The sequence below is a fragment of the Mus caroli genome, unplaced genomic scaffold (assembly GCF_978045245.1).
Source record: "Mus caroli unplaced genomic scaffold, Mus_caroli_1 scaffold_3, whole genome shotgun sequence".
Taxonomy (NCBI): Eukaryota; Metazoa; Chordata; class Mammalia; order Rodentia; family Muridae; genus Mus; species Mus caroli.
In genome coordinates this window covers 37,173,138-37,196,574 of record NW_028227258.1, presented here as the reverse complement: position 1 = coordinate 37,196,574, position 23,437 = coordinate 37,173,138, and the positions used below count along the sequence as shown (strand labels likewise).

Here is a 23,437-nt window from a genome sequence, read left to right as displayed (position 1 = left end):
ATGTAGGCCTTTAGTTTTCCTTATCAATAGTGTAGATTATGCAGGGATAGGCTAGCAGTATCTCTGTCAGCTTCCCACTAAACGTCAAAATAAGCAGATGAAGGAAACAAGTATTTGGTTTTTACAGACCGGTTTGCTGAGTCAAGAATGGGGCTTCTGGAGTGAATCTTGAAAACGACTATAGACTCTTGAATGAAGAGGACTTCCAGCAGCTGACTTCGGCACCTCTGTCTGACCTTCCCTTCAGCCCTTGGCCTCACTCAAGTAGCATCATATGTTTAAAACCTGTTTTTAATGGTTGAAGCAATGATTGTAGCTAAATGATATATAATATATATTTTTAATAATGTCTGTAACTTAAGTACTTAAGGGAAATAAATGTATGTGGTTATTTACTCACCCAATAGATATTGGGTTCCTCACTATTACCCAGACATCAGTTTGGACACAGCAGTGAGCATCAGAAAAAAAAAAAAAGTTATCTTCGTGAAGCTTACTTTCTCAACTATTGTTTTAAAACTATGCTATTATAAAATAGACATCTAGAGTTGAATAGGTAGCACTTACTCAGAAAGGCCACAGTCCCAAAGCAGCTACTGGAAACATTTTGGAAGCTGTTCCTTTTCACCTTAAGACCTGGGTGATTAGAAGTTCTTTACTGTTGGTTTTAGTGCTCTTCGGTATATGAGAACTGCCTAAAATACTCAGAGGGGGTGTTCTTCTCCCTTATAATTCACACTATTTGGTAAACTGTTTACAGTTGTCTTAAGATACTGTTGCATTTGCTTGGGTAATTTTTGTGCAAGGTGTTAACTGAAGTATGTGTATTAGCACACAGGGCTGGGGTGACTCTGAGTTTACCACACTCTGGGACCTGCTTACTAATTTTCTCTAATAAACGTTTAATCACTGAATTTAGTTTCACTGTGTCAGATTCTCTGGTGGTAGAGTGGGGAGGTTAATAGCTTGCCATTAGGTCACACAAGTACTTTATTCTCTTGAGCCCCAAGCCAGCCCACCACAGCTGTCAGCTAACTCTGGACATTTCTAGGATGGAAACCTTAGTATGATGGTGAATTTTTGGGCCACTTTGGGCTAAGGGATCCATGACAGATGGCAAAACATTATTCCTGGGTCTGTCTGTGTTTCAGGAATAGAAGCTAATATGCTGGGAAAACAGTAAAGGAAGCCTCCCTGATGTGAGACCAGTCACCCCACCCCTTTTAGAACATGGATGAAAAGAGAAGGCAGATCTCTCTCCTGGAACATCTATTTGTGTGGATACCATCCTGAGACGAGGGAAGGCTGTGCTGAAGGAGTCTGGCCTCAGAACACAACATCAGAGTAGGCTCTGCAGGACAAGCGGGCTCAGAGCACAGCTCTGCCTCCAAGCAGGGCTGTTCTGACCTTTGAGTTAACCAAAATGGGCCCCAGCTGGGACAATGACCCACTGCCTTAATGACTCTGTAGTGTACCCCTCCCCTTAGAATAGCTCCCTTGAAAGTGTTTCTCATTCCTCTCAAGCCCACTGAAGCTGTACAGCTGTATTTAATAAACTCTACTCCAGCCCTTTTCATTACTTTCCCCGTTGCCCAGATTGCCAGCCTTTCAGCTATTTCCAGGAATGGGCTCTGCGTGGACATCAATACTTGCAGATCTGAGTTCTCAGACTGGCCAGTCCCTGAGGTTTGGACTAGAACTCAAACTTCCCTAGGCTTCAAGCCTACAGTAGACGGATAGACAAACAGAGATAGATAGATAGATGGATAGATAGATAGATAAATAGATAGATAGATGAGATTTCTGAGGCTCGTGTAAGACAATTTCTTTATAATAGTGCTCTTTCCAAAGAACTCAAGTCCAGTTAATACATAGCTGTAATTGCCACAAAGGAACAGCATGCAGGCTCCAACTCCTATAGATAACTGAGAATTTTTTTTTTAAAATAAACTACGATGCTCACACTTTAGAAGTTACTAGAAATACATAAATGGGTTTTTCAAGGCAAGCTGCAAATCTGTTCTCATCAAAGACAGCAAAAAGTAGGCTGGTCAGTTCCTTAGTAAATTCACAGTTGGTTTCTAAACATGAAGAAGCTGCTGATGGTTGTGTCTGAATTGGCTTAGGTCTTGGAAGAACTTGTTAGGGAGGCATTAACCTTGAGTTACTGGATGAAAGTAAAGAGCTCCAAGTACTGGGCACTGAACAAGCTATGTTTGGAAGTCAGGGATAATATCGAGGCTGGGCATGGGCCAGATACCTATAAGATATAAGGCTTCATAGTCAAGAATGGATTTTGCTTTTGCTTTTTCATTTGATTTTGTTTCCTGAGACAGGGTCTTACTGTGTGGCCCTGTACACAGCTTTGCAGACCAAGCTGGCCTTGAACTCAGAAAGATCCACCTGCCTCTGCTGGGATTAAAGGCGCCCAGCTGGTTTTCTTTTAGTTAATAATTTGAAGTGCTTAGAAAACAATAATTTCATATTACATGAAAAGCACATCTAATCTAGATTTGATGTTGGTAAACTTTTATTGAGAAACAGCCCTTGACAAGGGAGCTAAAACCATCCAGTGGAAAAAAAGACAGCATTTTCAACAAATGGTGCTGGCACAATTGGCAGTTATCATGTAGAAGAATGCGAATTGATCCATTCATATCTCCTTGTACTAAGAGCAAATCTAAGTGAATCAAGGAACTCCACATAAAACCAGAGACACTGAAACCTATAGAGGAGAAAGTGGGGGAAAGCCTCGAAGATATGCGCACAGGGGAAAAATTCCTGAATAGAACAGCAATGGCTTGTGCTGTAAGATCGAGAATAGACAAATGGGACCTCATAAAATTGCAAAGCTTCTGCAAGGCAAAAGACACGGTCAATAAGACAAAAAGGCCACCAACAGATTGGGAAAGGATCTTTACCTATCCTAAATCAGATAGGGGACTAATATCCAATATATACAAAGAGCTTAAGAAGCTGGACCCCAGAAAATCAAATAACCCCATTAAAAAATGGGGCTCAGAGCTAAACAAAGAATTCTCACCTGAGGAATACCGAAGGGCCGAGAAGCACCTGAAAAAATGTTCAATATCCTTAATCATCAGGGAAATGCAAATCAAAACAACCCTGAGATTCCACCTCACACCAGTCAGAATGGCTAAGATCTAAAACTCAGGTGACAGCAGATACTGGCGAGGATGTGGAGAAAGAGGAACACTCCTCCATTGTTGGTGGGATTGCAAGCTGGTACAACCACTCTGGAAATCAGTCTGGTGGTTCCTCAGAAAATTGGACATAGTACTATCAGAGGATCCCGCAATACCTCTCCTGGGCATATATCCAGAAGACGTTCCAAGCTGGAAAGAACCCAGATGCCCCTCAACAGAGGAATGGATACAAAAAATGTGGTACATTTACACAATGGAGTACTACTCAGCTATTTAAAAGAATGAATTTATGAAATTCCTAGGCAAATGGATGGACCTGGAGGGCATCATCCTGAGTGAGGTAACCCAATCACAAAGGAACTCACACAATATGTACCCACTGATAAGTGGATATTAGCCCAGAAACTTAGAATACCCAATATACAAGATACAATCTGCAAAACACATGAAACTCAAGAAGAATGAAGACCAAAATATGGACACTTTGCCCCTTCTTAGAATTGGGAACAAAACACCCATGGAAGGAATTAGAGAGAGAAAGTTTCGAGCTGAGACGAAAGGATGGACCATCTAGAGACTGCCATACCCAGGGATCCATCCCATAATCAGCCTCCAAATACTGACACCATTGCATACACTAGCAAGATTTTGCTGAAAGGACCCAGATATAGCTGTCTCTTGTGAGACAATGCCTGGGCCTAGCAAACACAGAAGTGGATGCTCACAGTCAGCTATTGGATGGATCACAGGGCCCCCAATGGAGGAGCTAGAGAAAGTACCCAAGGAGCTAAAGGGGTCTGCAACCCTATAGGTGAAACAACAATATGAACTAACCAGTACCCAAGCTCGTGATTCTAGCTGCATAAGTATCAGAAGATGGCCTAATCGGCCATCATTGGAAAGAGAGGCCCGTAGGTCTTGCAAACTATATGCCTCAATACAGGGGAACGCCAGGGCCAAGAAGTGGGAGGGGGGGGTTTGGGGGAGTAGGGTATGGGAGACTTTTAGGATAGCATGGAAATGTAAATGAAGAAAATACCTAATTAAAAAAAAATACTGATTTAATAGCAATGAAGAACATCATCAAAATCCTTTGGCTTTTCTGCCTCCAAATTTCCTCGAAAGGTTTCACACATTCAGTGAAAGCAAGCGTGAGTCAACCTTCCCTTCTCCAGACATGAAGCTTTGCAGAAATCGTCTGCCAGGTGTCACATGGTGTCGTATATGTTCTCAGCTCCGCAAAAGGAAGGAAACGCGCGGTTGCTGAAAAGCAAGGGAAGCTGTAAAAGCCCTGTGCCCTACTTTCCTTCTCTAGGGCCTGGAGGGTTTTCCTGACTCTCTGATCCCCCACCCTCACACCCTGTGGGGTGGCAACCCCAGGTAGTGTTGGAGAGGAAGCATGGGAAGTGGCGACTGACTAACAGGTAGGATTCAGAAGCAGAATGATGAAGCATTGAACAACCAGTTCTTAAAGGTGAGGCCCAGAGGCGATGGGTCTGTTCACCCCATGAGGGCCTGTAATTTCCAGTGCAATTAGGAACTGGTCTGCAGCTGTGAAAACATGACCTCTAGTAGGCTAAGCTCTTTGGCAAAGGTATGGATTCAGGTAGAGAAGAATAACAAAGCCAGAAATTATAGTGATGCCCTTATATGCATAACTTCATACAATATATGAGACCTGTGGAATGTTACAAGGGTATTTTCATCTGGAATTTGTCTTCAACAAAGCATAGAAAGAGTCAGTGGTTTTCCTAAAGGGAGGGATTGCTGGGAAGTACTGTTGTCTGTAGGTCTCTCTTGAAGCAAAAGAAATCAGTAACACTGTGGTAAAAATGCAAGTCACCTGGGTGTTGTGCTAAAAGTGTACAGCTCGATTCATGATGCTTTGGGCTTCTTCACCTCTTGAAGATACAGTTCTGCTCTTCAGTGCTTGCTATTTGCTTGTGGCACTGGATTGTCAGTCTGGATGTTTTTGTTGATTTTATGTTGTAAGTAAAACTGATGTGATGGACTAGCTGTGGCAGACTCTGCTACAAAACAAAAGCTTTTCTAACCCACTCTTCCCTACCCACCCACCCAATAACATGTTTCCTGCAGTATTATTCCACACTCAGGAGGACTTGACGATGGCATTTAATTTGTGCAGAGTTAAAAAAGAAAGGACGGAAGATTTACCATACATAGAGAGTTCCAGGACATCGTGGTCTCAAAAAATAAACAAAACAAACAAATAAAAAGAGTCACTATATACAGCCTGAAGAAAAAAGCAAGCCCAATAAACCTCAGGTTTTGGCTCCATGTGAAACCTCACAAGTTGAAACCATCCAGAAGGGTCCTACATCTACAGCTCCAATCCTGCTTCAGGAGCAGCCCAGATGCAACCTGGAAACAAGTGTCTTTTTGCATAGAACTCTGGGACAGAATAAAAGGAAGACAGCAGGGGAGGGATCTCTTAGTCTCAGAAAACCACACAGTTTGATGATAAGATAATGATCTCTTCCTCTAGCTTTACTAGATAAAATTCTCCCCTGTGCTTTTGAATGAGGGATTTCCCCTACACAATACCTGAGACCTGGGTTTAGCCCAAGCCCTGGAGACTTGACTAAAGCAAAGTCAGGGCTTCCAGAGGGAAGCTGGGCTATAATGCCTTTTATGACAAACTGTAATTTAGAAGCATTCTGTAAAAACAAGAAAAGTCAAGGTTTTAAATACAGCTTTAACAAAAGTTCAGCTTCATCTGGATTAAGCTGGAACATACTTTAAAAAAAAAAAAAAGAACTTTTTTGATCATCAGTCACATCCTACCCCATAATAAATAGTATTGATGTTTATTAAGAAAAAAGAAAGAAAAAGAAAAAGAGCCCTAACACCCAGTACAACTTGCTTATGGCTGTTTTCAACCCATAACACTGTTCCAGAGATCGACTGTCCACAGTCAAACCATTGACGTCTTGCCCTCTATAGAATAGCTGCCGGTAGCTGTGGTTCTGACTTTGGGATGTAAATCTTAGGAACATCCTAGGCTAATATTTGTGAGCTTTAATTTTTTTTTAAATGTTTCCCATAAATTGAGTAATGTGGAAAGGGGGACCACAGTTCATAAATGCAAAGAAAAGACAAGCTATACTGCTTAAAATTGAGTTTCTCTCATTGTTTTGAGCCAAAAGAAATTGATTTCACATGAAAATATAATATTCTGAAGATAACTATTTGAAACATGATTACATTATTTAAGAAGTTACAAGCTTTTAACACAGAAACATTGGTTAAAAATAGGCACCAGAAAAGAAATACATATAATTAATTAGCCAATACATACTGAATCTATTCTGTGCTGAATCAACAAATGATCAGTTTCCATTTCAGTCAGTCTTACATAACGCAGAGGGTTTTAACTGAGAAGTGCATCAATTAAAAGGAGAAATGACATTTCTCTTTGCAAACTCCACTGAGTTGAAAAGGTACATCTATGAAACTGCTGTAAAATACAGAAATCAGTTAGTGTTTCAAACGATACATTCCCAACAGGGAATATAGACCAAATAGGAGTTTTTTTTAAAACTTAAAAATCTTTTAAAAACTATTAAAAATAACAAGATCTTTGCTAGTATTTTACAATGTTATAAAAGCAAGAATTATCAACACTGATAACGCAATACAATTTACAAAGTTTACACTATTTACAAACTCTCCGTACTAAAAGCTGTTAAAAATAATCTTTAAGGATGAATTTTAATTTTATATTCAAGTGTTCCTTAAGAGAATAGAAAGTAATGATCATCAATTATGCTGGAAAAGAACAAAAACAGGGTTTGGCTAAGAATTGGCAACACTTTTAATAAGCAATGTTCAGTTTAGCTAAAAGTACTTTTTCTTAAATGTTGGGTTTCGGTTTTACCAATTTGTGGGCCTCGTCAAGTTACAAGTTGTAAAGTAATGATTGTGCGTCTTCTCCATTTAGAGAGAGAATAAAGACAACTAATTTTGTAGTTCTCAATTCTCCGGAGTAGTCATTTTGAAACTATTCTAAAACTAGTTAGGTTTTCAGCCTGTTACAAAATAAAATCAAAACTAATAAGGCAATTCAGCTTACTTTCAAAATAATGAAAAATATTAAGTAAATAAACTCTACTCCATGATGGTTGTGGATATAAAATCACTGTTTAAGTGAAAAAAATAAATAAAAGGACATTTCATTAGGAGTAAACCTTTATATAAAGGCAGAAATTTAACCTGGAAGCCTCAATAGTAAAAGCTCTGACAATCTAGCAATCTTTAAGTGATCAAAGCAGCAGTGACCATCCCAATAAGAGGCCCAATGTTAACTTGTAACATTGGTTATTAGCAGCCTAAAGTAAATTAAACCAAAGGGAAGACCTTTCACATTTCATATAAAACTAGAAAATAATTTAATAAATAATATACTACCAAATTTTTATTTTTAACTTACATGACTGAAATATTTTTAGATACAAGTTATAAAGATAAATAGATATTCTGAAAAGTTCTAGGAATAAAGTAAATTTTATATGACTTTGAGATTATTAAAAATTGTTCATCATTAAGGCAAATGCTTTCCAGATGATCACGTAAATCCATGGGCATTTTTAAGACACTTGAAGGATCACATGTATTAGACTATCACAGAAGTCAAAAGCATGTGGGTATAGCCATCTTTGGTTACCCACTAGAAAGTGCTCTGCAAAAGCAAATATTGCTTTCCCAGACACTTTGTATTTCTTAATTAGTAAAATACACCAGCCTACATATGAATACTGGAAGTATAATAGTTACACATTTACTAACCAAATAGTAGGAGACACGGTGCTTACTTAACTGTTATATAACAAAGTAATTATATACATCCTTATTTTTCAAGGCACGCCAAGATCACACAAAGGAAATTTCTAAAATATTTAGTAAGTTTATCATAAAACATGTTATCCTGATTTTTATTTTATACAGTTAGATTTTATCAGTTGGTAATTTTAACGGCTGGTTCATTTATCTTACATGGATAAAGGTCTTTGTTCAGAAGGACAGCTGACGAAAGATGACCATTATGTAATGGATCCCTCTACTTGCTCAGTTTGAGATAGTGGATTATTACTCCGATGGCCACTGCTCTCTGGAAAATAGAGCTTAGGTCTTTGATGGTATTTCAATCTGTAGGTGTCAGTCATGCAGCTATCAACTGAGAAATAGGTAGTTAATGAAACTGTTTCATTTGGACACATAGAAGTAGAGTCTTGATCTGGCTGAAAATCGTTAGTTGAACGACTGTACGGGCAGCTGTTGGCAGCACGTTGCTTCCCTTCAATAGTTTCTTTATCTCTTTCCTGGGTCATGCATGCACTCCCTTCTAAATTTGCTCCTGAGGCTGGACTCGAGCTGTGTTTTGGAAGACTGGAGGAATTAGTGTTAAATGCCTCGGTAACCCTGCCATCAGGGTTAAGTCCAGCTCTCTCTAACCTTGGTGCACTGGTTGTAGAGTATTTCTTTGGTGGCAAAGGGGGTGGTGAGCGGTGGCAGTGGAGTTTTGGCATCTGACAACTATCAGCATTGCAGGCAGACAGAAGTGTAAGTTCTCTGGACAGGGAGTTGTCAGAATAACCCTGTTCTGTGATGTTTTGCTGTGACCAAAACATGAGGGGTCCAGTTTCGGGCTTTAGCCCAGTAGTTCTCACAGATGAAGGCAGTGAAGGTGGCGAGACTGTTTCGTTACTGTTGACTCTCTTCCCAGCCACAGAACTCTCGTCACTGTGAAATGGCAAGCCTGTCCCCTCAGAGTTTTCTGTATCGCGCCTCTCTGGTCTTTCTACTTTGTGTTCATTTGTCTGGTAAACATGCTCTCTTGCAAGTATTTGTGGGCTGGCTGAAGGAAACAACTTGTCATTGGTTTCACCAATCTGTGACCTGGAATTTAAAAATAAAAATAAAAGCCAAATAATCACAGAGGAAAACTAAGTATTTGTCTTGTCATTTTAATTTCCCGACTTATGGTTTATATTTTTACAGCATAGCAGTAGAAATGGAGACTACTTTGTAGCTGTTAACATTTTCAATTCTCTCTGACCCTGAATCTATATGCCAGGATAGTACATACATGCCTGCCAGAAACATCCATCACTTTAAGAATCAGTATCTTCACTGTAGGATGGATAGCATTGGCAGCAAGAGGTGAACCCAGGGCCTGTGCATGCTAATCATGCGCTCTACCATGCCACTATATATCCAGTCCCCAAATCACATTCCTAATAATGAGAAATTTAAAACACTGAAATTACATTTATTTATGATAAAATATACAATTTAAGGGAAGTGTTACAAGCAAATAATTCAATGGCTTAAAACATTTCCTACCAAGATTACAATGTTTATAGGCAGTAGAGATACTTAAATTCTAATATATAACATGAGACAGTGTCCTAATCTTAATCAAGACTGACTTGAGGTAGTAAGAGGAATAATTAAATTACTTTTCTCTTTAGTAAAAAGATTTTTCCTGAGTTATTTGGAACTGAAACAGCAGCGTGGCATGGCTCAGCAGACACAACTATGATGGAATCCCAGCTCCACAGCTTCTCACATCACCATCAAAACTGCAGATTGTTTTTATACTCAGCCCTCCACAGTAAGGGTTTTAGTTACCCAATGTCAACTGCAGTGCAAACCACTCAGTGAAAACCTGTGCAATCATTAGTTCAGTTTTCAGCTGTACAGACCTCTGAGTAGCACTCCCGTTAGGCTGTCTGAGTCCTGCCCACGCACCTATAGGCTATTACACGGGTTGCTCTTGTGCCCTATCCCGTGCTTGTGGTCACCTAGTCCATAGTGACTGACGATGTCAACTCTGCCAGCCAAAAAAGGAAGTGCTTTAAAAAGTTCCTTTAAGTTCTAGACTCAGGGAAATTGGAGAACAGTAAGAATCCGAGACCATGAAGAAGAAAAATTGAAGTTATGCTGGTTTTGTTTACACCTCAAACTGAAAATTGAGTGTTCCAGGGTAGACAACTGGGTAGTTAAGGTGGAACAGGCATTAGGCATCTGTAGGTAAGTATAAGGAAAAGATATCAGCGCTTCTGTATGCCAGCTGCGTATGAGAGTATAATAAAGTAATCAACTAGTGTACCAAATAGGTCTACATGCTATGAAATAATCCCAATAAAATCAGCATTGCAATGCTAATGAAAGGAAATAAAACTTGAGACCTGTGATTCATGTAATGTATGTCAAATAGCCCAAAGAGTTGTTTGTGAGCTTTGAAACCTGGGGCTGAGAACATAGCAGAACAGACCAGGACATGGCCGGGCAGGCCCATCGCCTCCCTATCTCCCACCCCTCTGACCTCAGGCTGCTGATGTTTAAATGGACCAATCATGTGAAACCGCGCCAATTCCTCCCCCAGCCCCACTCCTTTTCTATAAAAACCCCTAGCTTCCAAGCCTCGTGGTCGAATCCACTGTCTCCTGTGTGAGATACGTTTCGACCCGGAGCTCCGCCATTAAAATACCTCGTGTTGTTACATCAAGGTGTTGTGTTCTATTCGTGATTCTTGGGTGCACGCTGAATCGGGAGTTGGGTGGGGTTTCCCCACTAGGTTCTTTCACTTTCAGATTGCAAATACACATTCACTTCTTCTGCAAGAGCTCCCAGTGTATGAACTTAGGAACTGAAAATTTCCTATTTCTAAATATCTATGATTACCTTTTTATCAAATGGCTTTTTATTTGCACATGTGATTCTGGGTGGAGCTCATGAATTTTATCATCTGCTTCCAAGTCCTGGAGTTCTTTTCTAAAGCCTGGGGAAAACAGAGAAGGAAAGCAAAAATTGTTAAATGATCTTATACACTCTATTCCACTTGTTACTTGTTCTGAGGGTCATCAATGCCAGAACAGGTCTGCTGTTCTGGGTCATGTGTACCTCCCTACTGCATGAGCATTACTGAGGAAATGTTACAATGGGAAAATCCTGCACCTGAAGACGTGGTAACTTTAACCATTTACACCTGCCTCCCCTATGAGACAAGAATCCATTTTACCTACCTCACAGGAATGTTTAATGACATCAATTGAGTTAAATAATGGGATGGTATAGCAGCACAGAAGACAGCTTCTATTTATCAAGGCATGTGCACCAATCTTATTAAGAAATTATTATCTTTGTGTGGAAACAGACTTGGCAAGGCTACACTGCTATGCACACTCCAGTGAAGCCTGCTTAGCAGGCCGAGAGGCAAAGAGTTTCATGGAAACTCAACCTCCTGGAACCTTGGCGTTCTCATAACCTGTATACTAATACCCTATCCCCCTGTTAGTCTGGTGTATGGATCCACGTGCTCTCTTTTAGTATTATTTTATTATAAATGCCTTTAAAGATTGAATTCTGACATATAGCTAAGCCTTCGCCAGTGTTCCAACATCCTAGAAAATCCTTGAAGCTGACAAACTTGGAATTCAGTGAGAAGGTTATCTATTCAGTAACATTCAAATTTCTTCTAGTAAAGAGGGTGAAACTAATTAGGCATTACAAAGAATGGAGCTGGAATAGCTCAAGGCTGGTCAGCAGAGAGTTTACTTGGGACAATAGCCAGTCTTACCCAGACAAGGGAATTCACAATGGCCTTGCGAATAGATGGGTTCACCATGAAAGAGTTAGGGAATCCCCCTGAGACAGGTTTCTTCACTAGGCCCAAAGAAACAGCATAATCAGGCATTTACTAAGAACCCCTGGTGGTGGGCTTAACAATAGACTAGCTTTACACCTGGCTCCCTTCTTAGTGGCAGCGGCCTGGCCCCCGCCTTCTTTTGATGTATACATTCTTTATGTTTTGTGTCACTGTAACTCAGAGGATGTATCTCGCCTGGTGTCTTGTTATTCTTCTATATAAAAAGTTCGATGCTCGACTTGACAAATTATATTCAGATTCTACACAATCTCCTGTGTTGTGTCTGTCTGTCATTCATTCGCTGACTCCTTGTCCATCTGCAACCAGAGACCCACTCTACGCAGACAAGGGACTCAGGGTCTGCGGCACTACACGCCTTCCCGATTACTTAGGTAGCAGATGCAAAGACAGATCTGTGTAAGTCAGGCCTGTGCTTCTCCTCTCCAGTGCTGGGGACAGAATGAAGGCCTTCTACGCAATAGTTATGTAAGTGCTCTACCACCGACCATGCCCAAGTCATGCTCACCTTTACCATGACTCATACTGTGTCCTGTGGGACTTAATTTACCCTCAATTCTAACAATGATAGATACAAGGTTTTTTGAATGTTAAAGGCTTATGAAAAATAACTTTACAATTCAACTTGTTATTCCTAAGTAACATTGTGAATTTAAAATCCCAAATCACATTTTCCTTTAAAAAAAATATTTAGTATCTAGAAGCGAATATTGTACCGTATACAAGGTAGCAGCTGCCAAAGAAGATGGAGCTCACGCCCTAAAGAACTATCCACTTCCCCCACATCCTATTATCTTTTCTCTTCCACTACCTCGGCTGGGCGGTGGGCTAGAGGAGAGGTTGGACCCTTAATAAAAATAGGTTGCAAAAAATTTATGCCTACATCATATTTTATATTGCAATTATATTTGGAGAAACTATCACATATATGTGTAGGGTCAAAGAAGTGCTGGTTAGCTTTAGAACAAACAAATTCTGACATTTTCCAACTGCTATCTGTGGCAAGCAAGATTTTCTTTATGTATGAAAAGACCATTAACATGACAGTCCGAACACAAACCACTAAGATGCAGCCAGGCATTTCAACCCCTCACTCCTTTCACTACTTGTTCTGGAAGCAATGTTTAAAATCGAACATCCCTCATCCCATTACCTAGCTTTGCCTTTACTATTCTTTCTAGAGTTTGGAGTTCTGCCCCAAAGAAGTTTTGTTTATGTCACCATGCATTAGATTTTTCTCTAAGTGAATAAATATTTAAAAATAATTTTTCTCTACCACCAGCATAGGACATGCTGATATAATCCTCAGAAACAAAATCCTGTTGCAGATCAATCCTTTTCTAAGGGTATAAAGATGTCCCAAAATACATTTCCCACAATTCCTTTGAAATGTTGACTGCCAACTCCAGTTAACTACCAACAGTGTTCGTTTTTTAAAATGTCAGCCTTAAGTATTCTGCAAAATCAATTTCCCTTTCAAACTTGAGGAAGCAGTTGTGGGAAGTTAGGAAAGGTAACCAACGCTAGCTTATCCAAGGTTAGCTGAAAGGCATCTCTCAGCTTGCATCTGCACGTACTATTAACATTCAAGCCCTAATCACCTGTCATGCAGATGAAACAAAGCCATTAGTTTAAACAGCAGATGACATGATTGATTTGTCTGTCTGTCTGTCTGTCTGTCTGTCTACCTACTTTATTTAGGTGCAGTTCAGGCAGGCCTAGAATTCATGACCTTCCTGCCCCTGCAGCCTAAACATAGCCCACCAGTACATACCACATAACAATATTCGTTAACAAGTTAATGCCAAGGAAAAATACCCAAATACTTAAGAGTTACCAATACACTGTACAATTCAAAATTTTTGTTTCCTCTTGTACTTTAGCTGACTTTCTCATCAGCCATTTTATCTGTTTCCCTTTATTCCCCTGGTTCTAAATTTATCTGAACATCAGATCTATGAATTGAAGCCTACAAAGAAAACAAATGAAAACAGAAAAAATGACGGTTATAAACCGAGTTACTTTAACTTAGGTGCCTTTTTTATCCCTAAATAGATCATTTTGGTATATTAAAAACAAACAATCCCGATCTTTCAAAATTCAACTGGAAACTACAATTGATTAAGAAAACTGTTACTCTAAAGAAAAAAAAAATCAATATGATCAGAAAGTTACATTTTAGAAATGACTTAAAGCTATAGATTAGCATGATTTAATACTTTCATATTGAATAAAAATTCATTTCACTTCGTACCCAATAAATACAAATATAGTTTGTAAACATAATAAACATTTTTCAAGACAAAAATTAATTACTTTAAAGCCTCAATTCTCTCCTTGCACTAACTATTCACACACTAAGCAGCAGGAGGCAGCAGAGGGTTTATAAATATGTTTGAGAATTTAATATCACCGTGGTTGGCATTCAACCCACTGGTCTGACTTCAGAATTCCAACTAACTTAAAAATAGATGTGTTATTTTTCTCTGCTGCTGACATAGATATCCACATGTCTTGCAGGGAATTCTGGCTCCATGTTCTTTGTAAATCTGATAGTCCGATTTTAACACTTGGCATAGTAGAAACAACAATATTAAGGCAAACAAATTAACTAAGGTTAATTTTGATTTTGTAAAAATTCCGCAACACAAAATCAAGAAGTTGAAATATATGCCTTACCTGAAAACATGGTTCATTTTCAGAACAGGCTCACAGAGAAATACAACTTAAGTCAGCCTAGACTGTGCAATTTTCACTCATTATTGTAGTGAGATTTAAATATATAATGGTAATTATTATAGTTTTCAACTTACAGACTTATTTCAACTTATAACTACAAATGCTAAACATTCAAGAACAGGAATCTAACCACTGACTTAATTTACAAATAAAACAATATTAAGTTATTTCAGAAATACTATAAAACATTATGTCTAAAAATATTTTTCTCCCACATACTAAAAGGAACTTAGTATACAGTAATCTGTGCTATATAATACCTAAATTTTGTGATGTTATAAAGTAAAATGGAATCAGTAACTTCCTTTTTCACTGGGATTACATTTTAAAGAAAAAAACAGATATTTTTGTTATAAATCAATTCCAATAGTACAAGTTTAGTTTTAAAAAATGTACAAATTATATTTCAAAAAGTTCAGAAAAAATTTTTAAAAACTAAAAGTGATACAAAGATTACCCAAACATCCCCTAAATAATCAAACGTTAAATCCCCCTCCTTTAGACATTTGAAAATAAGTTATATACATAGTGGTTGTTTATTTCTAAATAACTCACTGCTACCTTCACAGTACCTCTGTTGCCAACACTTGCTTATCACTAACTGGTGACTTGTTGCAGACCCAAGCTGGTACTTTTAGGTTCTGTTTTGTCTGTGGCCTTCCTTGAAGCTCCCCAGCTCTCTAGTTCCTCTGCTACTTTCTCCTCTGCCTTCTCAGGTGCCAAGACTGCAGACCTCCAGCAGTCGCTCCTGCCCTGCCTGTGACTCCCACTCGTACTCTCACTCAGCTTCTTTGCTTCCGTCTATTCTTGTTTTGCCACTTACAATTTTACTGGATATTCTGTTCAAACATAAGGTAGTCAATCCTATACGTGATGGCTACAAAACACAAATTGCTTCTTATTTCTAAACTTTGTTCTTCACTGAAAAATAAAGCCCATTTATCAAGGTGATGAGCTCAAAGAATTAAAAATTAACATGTTATCCCTTCTTCCACTCATCCTTTATTTTCCCACTTTGGTAGTGGTGCATGTACTTGTGCCCAAACATGGCTTCCTTCCTTTTCTCTATTATGTATGCCTACCCACTTAAGTCATCTTTCTGGACACTGGTACTGCCTTAGTTTATGACCAAATAATTTTCTCAGTGCTCAAAATTCACCTTCTACCTCTCTACCAAAGAAAGCAAAGCTGCACCATGATTTATGTTCTATTATTTCTTCTTGCAATCATCTCATGACTGCCACATCTATAGCATTCCAGCTTTGCATATATCAAATATATTCTTTGTGTATGATTATTTTTGACAACATGCTTTTAATGTATTTCTTTTATTGTATTCGAAAGAATTTAAAATCCCACAAGGAATTTATTTTTAAACTGAAGCTAAAAATTTCAAATACCACTATGGCAACTTCAAGAATACCCCTGCATTTGCAGAACTTATCATATGGAGGTAAGGCTGCATAATAGCTCCAGGAATACACAGTTAAGGCCTCTACTGGTCTTGGTGGGCACCCACACATGTGGCAGACATTCACAGAAACACAAATGGCATCCACAGAAATAAATTAAAAAAAAGAAAACGAAGAAAAAAAGAAAGAAAGAAAGAAAGAGAGGGGGGAGGGAGGGAGGGAGGGAGAAAGAGAAGAGGAGAGGAGAGGAGAGGAGAGGAGAAGAGAAGAGAAGAGAAGAGAAGAGAAGAGAAGAGAAGAGAAGAGAAGAGAAGAGAAGAGAAGAGAAGAGAAGAGAAGTGAGCTGTCACAGGAGGGGTTGGCAATTGTCCTTTGGATACGAACTAAAACACTGATGAGGAAGACATGAACATACACTTGCAAACCAATGCTCACAGTAACAGTGTTCACAATAGCTAAAGTGTAGCAACAACTCAAATGCCCACCAAGAGAGGAATGGATTAGCTATAAGAAAATGAAGTCCTTACAAAACAACAATAGAATGCTATCATGGATAGGGGAAGGTTTGGGAGTACTCAGCCCTACACAGAGTCGCAGGCAACTATGGAATATTGAGAGCAGGAGAAATAGTCTTGCCCAGAGAGGAACACACCAGCTGGTTATCCAATATTAAATGTTAATATCTGAAAATGTACAATAACAATCTAGACTCAACAAATCATATTTATTTAAGAATATATATGTATGTACATATACAAAACACACATATGTACACACATATATTTTTATAACAACAATTAATGAAAAAAAAAGTGTCCATGAATTTGAAAGAGAGCAAGGAAGGATACATGTGAGGGCCTGGAGGGAGGGAAGGGAAACAGAAATTGATGTAATTATATTATTATCTCAAAAATAAAAGAAAAGATGACAGACATATTTATATGTGTTACAACATGGTTAACCCTTGTGGTCATTATGAAAGGATAAACACAAGCCTACCTAAACAAGGCACCAAGAACAGCCAAACTGATGAAAAAACAAACCAACCAAACCAGAATGATGGCTGCCAGTTTCTTGGGGTGGGGGTGGGGGGGTGGGGGGGGGGTAGAGTTGGGGTCTTGATAAGGTCATTTGGGAGATGGATGGTGGTGACAATTGTATAGTGTAAAAGTACTTAATGGCATAAAAATAATTACAATGTTGAGCTTTTTAAAGAGTTCTTTACTGAAATAAAAGTGACTATGTAGTGCAACAACACACTCTCACACATATTAAATGTGTAAACTCACTGCAAAACAATGAAGTTTTCATCATCACACTCTCTATGGCCTGTGTTCTGTGGCCACCAGGAAGCAAGGGGCATTTTCTGAACTTGCAGGGATTGTTCGTTTCCCTGGCCCGCTGTGATTTCTGGCCGCCTTTTACTGCTTCCTGTAATACTTGCTTACTTAGACTTTTATCAGATGTTTAAAACCAGCCAGGCATTTTGATATGGGAAAGGAAAGTTATTTCCTTAATATAAAGTGTTTCCTCCTGATAGCATACATTTGATGAAAACAAAATAAATTAGCAAATAATCATTTTCAAGGCTTGTAACCTGAAAAATACTCTCTACAAACACAAACAAGGACTAAAATGTTTTATAGTTGGTTTGTGGCTGCTCACTGTGAAAATTTACACCCCCTTTCTTTGAGTTCTAAAACTTCAGAACAGTTTCCTTTATTTCAACAGCACAGCCCCTCCCCTCTTCTCCCACCACAAGCGCTCATGTTTGTTTGGCTTACAAGCTACTATATATATTTAGCGTATCCCCTGTAATAATGCCATATCACTGCATAATTTCCAAACTAAAGCTTTTCTAATGACCACTTGTTAATCTTTCTTATCACCTATGGTATCATTGTAGCTATTACACAGGCATCCGTGAAACTCTCCCTCTGTCCCTGGTATCACTGCAGTTATTACACATACTTAGTTCAGTTCCAGCACTTAGAAAACTCATGTTGCCATCCTTAAAACTAGGACCGCTTGAAGTATTGCCATGGACGGTGGGTCTGAGTACAAGTCCAAGTGTCACTTCTAGTGTCATGTTTGAAGAGCCCAGAGATGATCCTGTGTTGTATGGTCTTTTCATGCCTATAACTACCCTGCTTCTGTGAGACACTGGTACCTAGGAAGATACCCTGTGCTGACCCGCAGCACACATGTATGAATAAGGTACAGACTGTGACAAGACACTGAAATCTTGAAGATATTACCACTTGTAAGTACTTGTAAGTTAATACTGTTAAGAGTCACTTAGGAAATTCATCTCTAGACATGAACATGAAGATTGCTGAGCTGAGGTGGGAAGACACATGGTAAATGTGGCAGCACCAGTCCACGGACTGCAGCCCTGGTCTCAGTATGAGCATCCATCTTTCCCTGCTTCCTAACTGCAGATGCAGTGTGACTCAGCTCCCTCAAGTTCTCATGCTCATGCTATTCTGGTCACGCGGAGCTTGTTGGGAATAAGCAAAGGAATGTAACTAAGTACTGACATTTTACTTCAGACTCCATTTTACCTAAGCTGACCAACTCCCTCTTCTAAGCAACAATGGTTCCCCAAAACATAATGCCTATTCCTAACAACAGAAAGAACCAATAGATTTGATTGGTTGGGCACAACCACTTATATTCAGTCACTTGACAATGATGGAACACTTGGGAAAGTCCCTATTCCCGAAGTTCTGACTGGTGAAAATTTCAACTGTAACTTGGCCCGGATGCTGGTGGGTTTTATGTGTATAAACCCTGCTTCAGCCCCTAGTCGAGGGCTGTCAGAAGAAACAAGCTTCTGGAATCCTTGTCTGGTGTCCTGATTCATCAGCAACCACTTATATGGTGAGAATAATAAAGGATTTTGCTGTTTCATGGTATATCCTCTCTCCATCCTCAAGGTGCACAATGGCCACAATGTAACAGGTATTTAATACTCTCAAACTATAAGCCCAGGTAACTCAAGTTGCCTTATCAGGTATATCACAGCAACACTAAACCTAACTAATACTGTATCCTAGAACCTGTATATCCTGGCTGATGATGTTTCCTTTTCTCACTCCTTTAAAAGTCTCAAGCATGGACTTCCCTTATGGAAAGGAGCCGGCTTGGGTTTTCCATTTGGGATAAGGGAATGCTCTGGCACTTTGGTCTCACTTTTGGTTCACAATTTAAAGTCGGGAGCCTATCTATACTCTGGCCTCAGTTATGGTTTGCCATCTGAGGTTAGGGAGTGCAGAGACTTCAGTCTCCACCCTAGGTCATCCTACCAGGTCAGGGGATCAGCAGAAAATCCAGCATGCATTCTCCTACAGCTCTTCCTTATTTATAGAGTAATAGTAACTGTGGCAGGCCACTCTGTTTCCTGGTGCTCATGTCCTCCATATCTTATGCAAACTGTCACAACTCCCACAGTATAGTTCCCATGATCTAGATAAAATTCCTGACACACAATTCAAAATACGTTCATAACAAGCCAAGAGAACATGCATATATTCAAGAACACAAACTGGATAAAAGAAGGAAGTCAGTTTAGATTATGAAAATAGAAGTCAATAAGGAAATAGAAATACTGAAGAAAAAACAAACTGAAATGATAGAAATGAAAAATACAATAGGTCAAGTCAAAGTTCAGTGAAAAGTCCTGCCAATAGAAGGATCACATGGGGGACAGAACTTCAGGAGTTGAAGGCAAAGGAGAGGAATAGGATCACGCAGATCTATACTTAAGGAAAATCTTTAGGACACTATGAAAGGCAAAATTAATGATTATGGGCATGGAAGGAGAAGAATAGGAAATGTTTTCAGTAAAAATCACAGAAGATCATTTCCCAAATCTTGGAAGAGAAATGCCTATCCAGATACAAAAACATCATACAGACAGCATAATAAAAGAAACACCCACGCCACAGAGTTAAAACACTAAATTTATAGAACAAAGAAACAACATTAAAAGCTGCAAGCAATAAGGACCAAGTTGGAATAGAAAAGAAACAGCCATGTCACAGAGTTAAAACACTAAATATACAAAACAAAGTAAGCACATTAAAGCTGTACGCAAAAAGGACCAAGTGACATACTAAGGCAAGCCCATCAAAATAATTGCTAACTTCTCAGAGGAAATCTTAAAAGCTTGAGGACTTGGAAAAATATGCAACTCAAATTCTTAAATACCACAACTGCCAATCCAGCTTAATATACCCAGCAAAACTATCTATCCTAAATGAAGGAGAAAGGAAAATTTAGCATTACAAAGGCAAGCTAAAGGAACTTATGACCAAATAACTAGTCTAACAGAGGCTACTGTGAGGGATTTTTCAGACAGAAAGCAAAGATTAAAATCTTAAAGAAAGAAACATAGTCAAGAAAGACAATAGTTATACAAGAGGACCAAAACCAAAACCAAAACCAAAACCAAACCAAAACAAAAAAACCAAGCAACTAACCCAACAAACAAAAAACCCTACAAAATCAACAGAAAGAAAAGAATCAACATACACTTTTATGTCCTAGGTAAAGAGAGAATCTAGCGGATAGGATTAGAGAACAGAATCCTTCCTTTTGCTGCTTCTAAGAAACATATTTTGCCATCAAAGATAGACATTGTCTTAAGGTGAAAGGTGGGAGTTTTTAGAAACAAATAGGACTGAGAAAAAGCAAATACCTATTCAAATACCTACAAAAAAAGACTTCAGAGTTAAATCTAGTCAGAAGATAGAAAGACAGTTCAAAATCTGTAAAGAAACAACCCAACTAGGATATTACAATTCTAAATATATGCACCAAATACAGGCTCACCAAATTTCATTAAACATATGCTTCTTTAATAAAAACACAAATTTATCATACTGCAGCAATAGTTGGTGACTTCACTATCTCAGACTTTCACCATTACAGTCATCAGATAATAAAGCCACACCACATATCAAATGGAACAGAGACACTTCAGAATATCCCACCAAAATTCTACAGAACACAAATTCTTCTTAGACATCCATGATACTTTCTCCAAAATGGAATTACAAACTAGGACACAAAGCAAGCCTTAACAAATACAGAGAAAGTAAAGCAATCTCTTTTATATTTTATCTGCGATCACAAGGTAGTAAGACTACATATTGATAGCAAGAGAAATTATAGAAAATACACAAATTCATGTAAAATAAACAGCACAATATTGAATGAATGGAACATTAAAGAAATCAAGAAGGAAACTGAAAAATTCCTAGAATTGAATGAACAATGAAGACACAATATACTAACACCCATGGGACACATGATAGTCCTAAAGTTTATAGCTCTAAGTACTGATAGTAAAAAATCAGAAATGTCTCAAACTACCTAACTATATACCTTTAGACATCCTTTGAATATGATACAGCTGCTGCCATTATGAACTCTCTGCGTGCACATACATACACACCAAGTCAATTTTAGAGTGTGTTTTAAAGGGCTATTCAGCTCCTCAGAGTGATGAACTAAAATCACTATTGTGAAGCAAATGTGAAAAGCACACATGACTAGACAGTAGTAAAAGACATAGTAAAAGTTTGATTTCTTTATCCTGTTATTACGACACATGCATACCAAAAGAAAATGCATTTGGTATTACAAAGTTATTTAAAATGTTATTTGCATTTCTCCATCTGTTTTGTCTTACTCTATTGGATGCCCATTGACATACAATCCTTGTGTCTTACTTAAATTCCTCAGTGCTGGGATTTCAGGCACAAATCACCTGACTCAAGTCCCAATAATTATTTTGGCCATATAGGATTTTCTAAGGTGTTCTGGTTAGTCTTATGTCAACTTGCCATAAGCTAAAGTCATTGAGAAGAGGAAGCCTCAATTAAGAGGAGGCCTCCATAAAATCAGGTTGTAGGCAGGGCTATACAGCATTTTCTTAATTAGTGATTGATGGGGGAGGGCCCAGCACATTGCAGGCGGTGCCATTCCTGGGCTGGTGGCCCTGGGATCTGTAATAAAGCTGTCTGAGCAGCCACAGGGATGGGGCAAGCAGCACCCCTCCTTGACCTCTGCATCAGCTCAGGCCTCCAGGTTCCTGCCAGTTCTGATGTCTTTTGATGATGAACAGTGATACAGAAGTGTAAGCCAAATAAACAACAGAAACACTGACCAAGAGAGAAGGTCTATCATAACAGCAAACAATAAATTACTGTAATTCACTCTTTGCGGCAACCATCAAAGCATATTTAAGTGCAAATTCTACCTTCTGGGTGGTCTTTGCTCTGATGAGATATATACTCCATACTGTCCATATTTTGGCTGTTCATCTTAATATGTTCACTGAAAAATAAAACACACACCAAGCATATCAGGTATTGTGGATTTTGTTAGTTTATTCTAAGAAGGAAATACACTTGTTAAAAATGTTCTTACATGCTGCTGCAAGGGCTTTGCATACACGTTCTGTTGTTTTGCTTTTTTATATAGTTCAAGGTGACCTACAATCCGCAATCCTTTGCCTCCAAAGTGCTACAATTAGTGACGTGCCTTAATATATACTTACTTAATTTCTAGCTTATAACACGTGAATGTTGTTACACTCTTCTTATGACCGGAAACTGCTTTGTAAGTCAAATTAATTTGCCCAATAACTAAAATGCAAGTTTATGTCTTTACAGAGTCCTGTTCTTTTTATAATGTGTGCTACTATATTTCAAAAAGTATCAAGAAATTTATAACACTAGGAAGAAGGTCCCTTTAATTCTTGATGGAATCGATTATCTTAATAGAGCATAAGCAGCTGATCTTATAAGTCTGATTTTTAAAAGTGAATCAACATTGTCAAATTCTAAGTAAAATTATGTATGCTTCTGAAAATTAAAGCCAGAAAAAAGTAGTAAAAGTTAAGCAATCAGCCACACCACTGAGATCAAGATGTTTGAGAGTTGACAGAGAAATCCAAACACACTGTTGCTAACATCACTAATAAAAATATGTATTCAGAATTAATCACCTGACCAAACACTTATTTGGTTAAATTTTTTTTATATTTCCTTCCATGGAACTGATTTGTAATAACAGAAACAACTCCAGTTTTGAGATATAAATGTCAGAGATGATAACTTATATATACTATATATGTATAAATGGAAGAATTTAACAATCAGCTTAAAACTAAGATACCAATTTCGATCAGCACTTTAAAGCCTGTTGCAAACAATGAGCAGCTGAGGACTGGAGAGGGGGCTCAGCAGGGAAGAGCACTGGCTGCTCTTCTGCAGGACCTGAGAGTTCAATTCCCAGCAAGCGCATGGCAGCTCACAACTGTCTGTCACTCACGAGCATCAATACCCTTCTGGCCCCAGTAGGCACCAGGCACAGATGTGGTGCCAGAGATACAAGCCAAACACTCATACACAAAAAAC

The 23,437-nt window shown here is 38.6% G+C and overlaps 1 protein-coding gene across 3 annotated transcripts in view; it reads right to left on the bottom strand.

Moving 5' to 3' along the window:
• Nucleotides 1-5,935: 5,935 nt before the first annotated feature.
• The window catches only part of Usp53 (ubiquitin specific peptidase 53), a 53,653-nt gene continuing 36,151 nt past the window's right edge, over nucleotides 5,936-23,437 (bottom strand). For all 3 annotated transcript variants that reach the window (XM_029475182.2, XM_021158980.3, XM_029475184.2), the window contains exons 14-16: nucleotides 22,276-22,352; nucleotides 10,875-10,971; nucleotides 5,936-9,083 (exon numbers count right to left, since the gene is read on the bottom strand). In XM_029475182.2, the coding sequence (XP_029331042.1) occupies nucleotides 8,228-9,083; nucleotides 10,875-10,971; nucleotides 22,276-22,352 (1,030 nt within the window). In that variant the 3' untranslated portion in view covers nucleotides 5,936-8,227. The remainder of the gene's footprint in view (nucleotides 9,084-10,874; nucleotides 10,972-22,275; nucleotides 22,353-23,437) is intronic.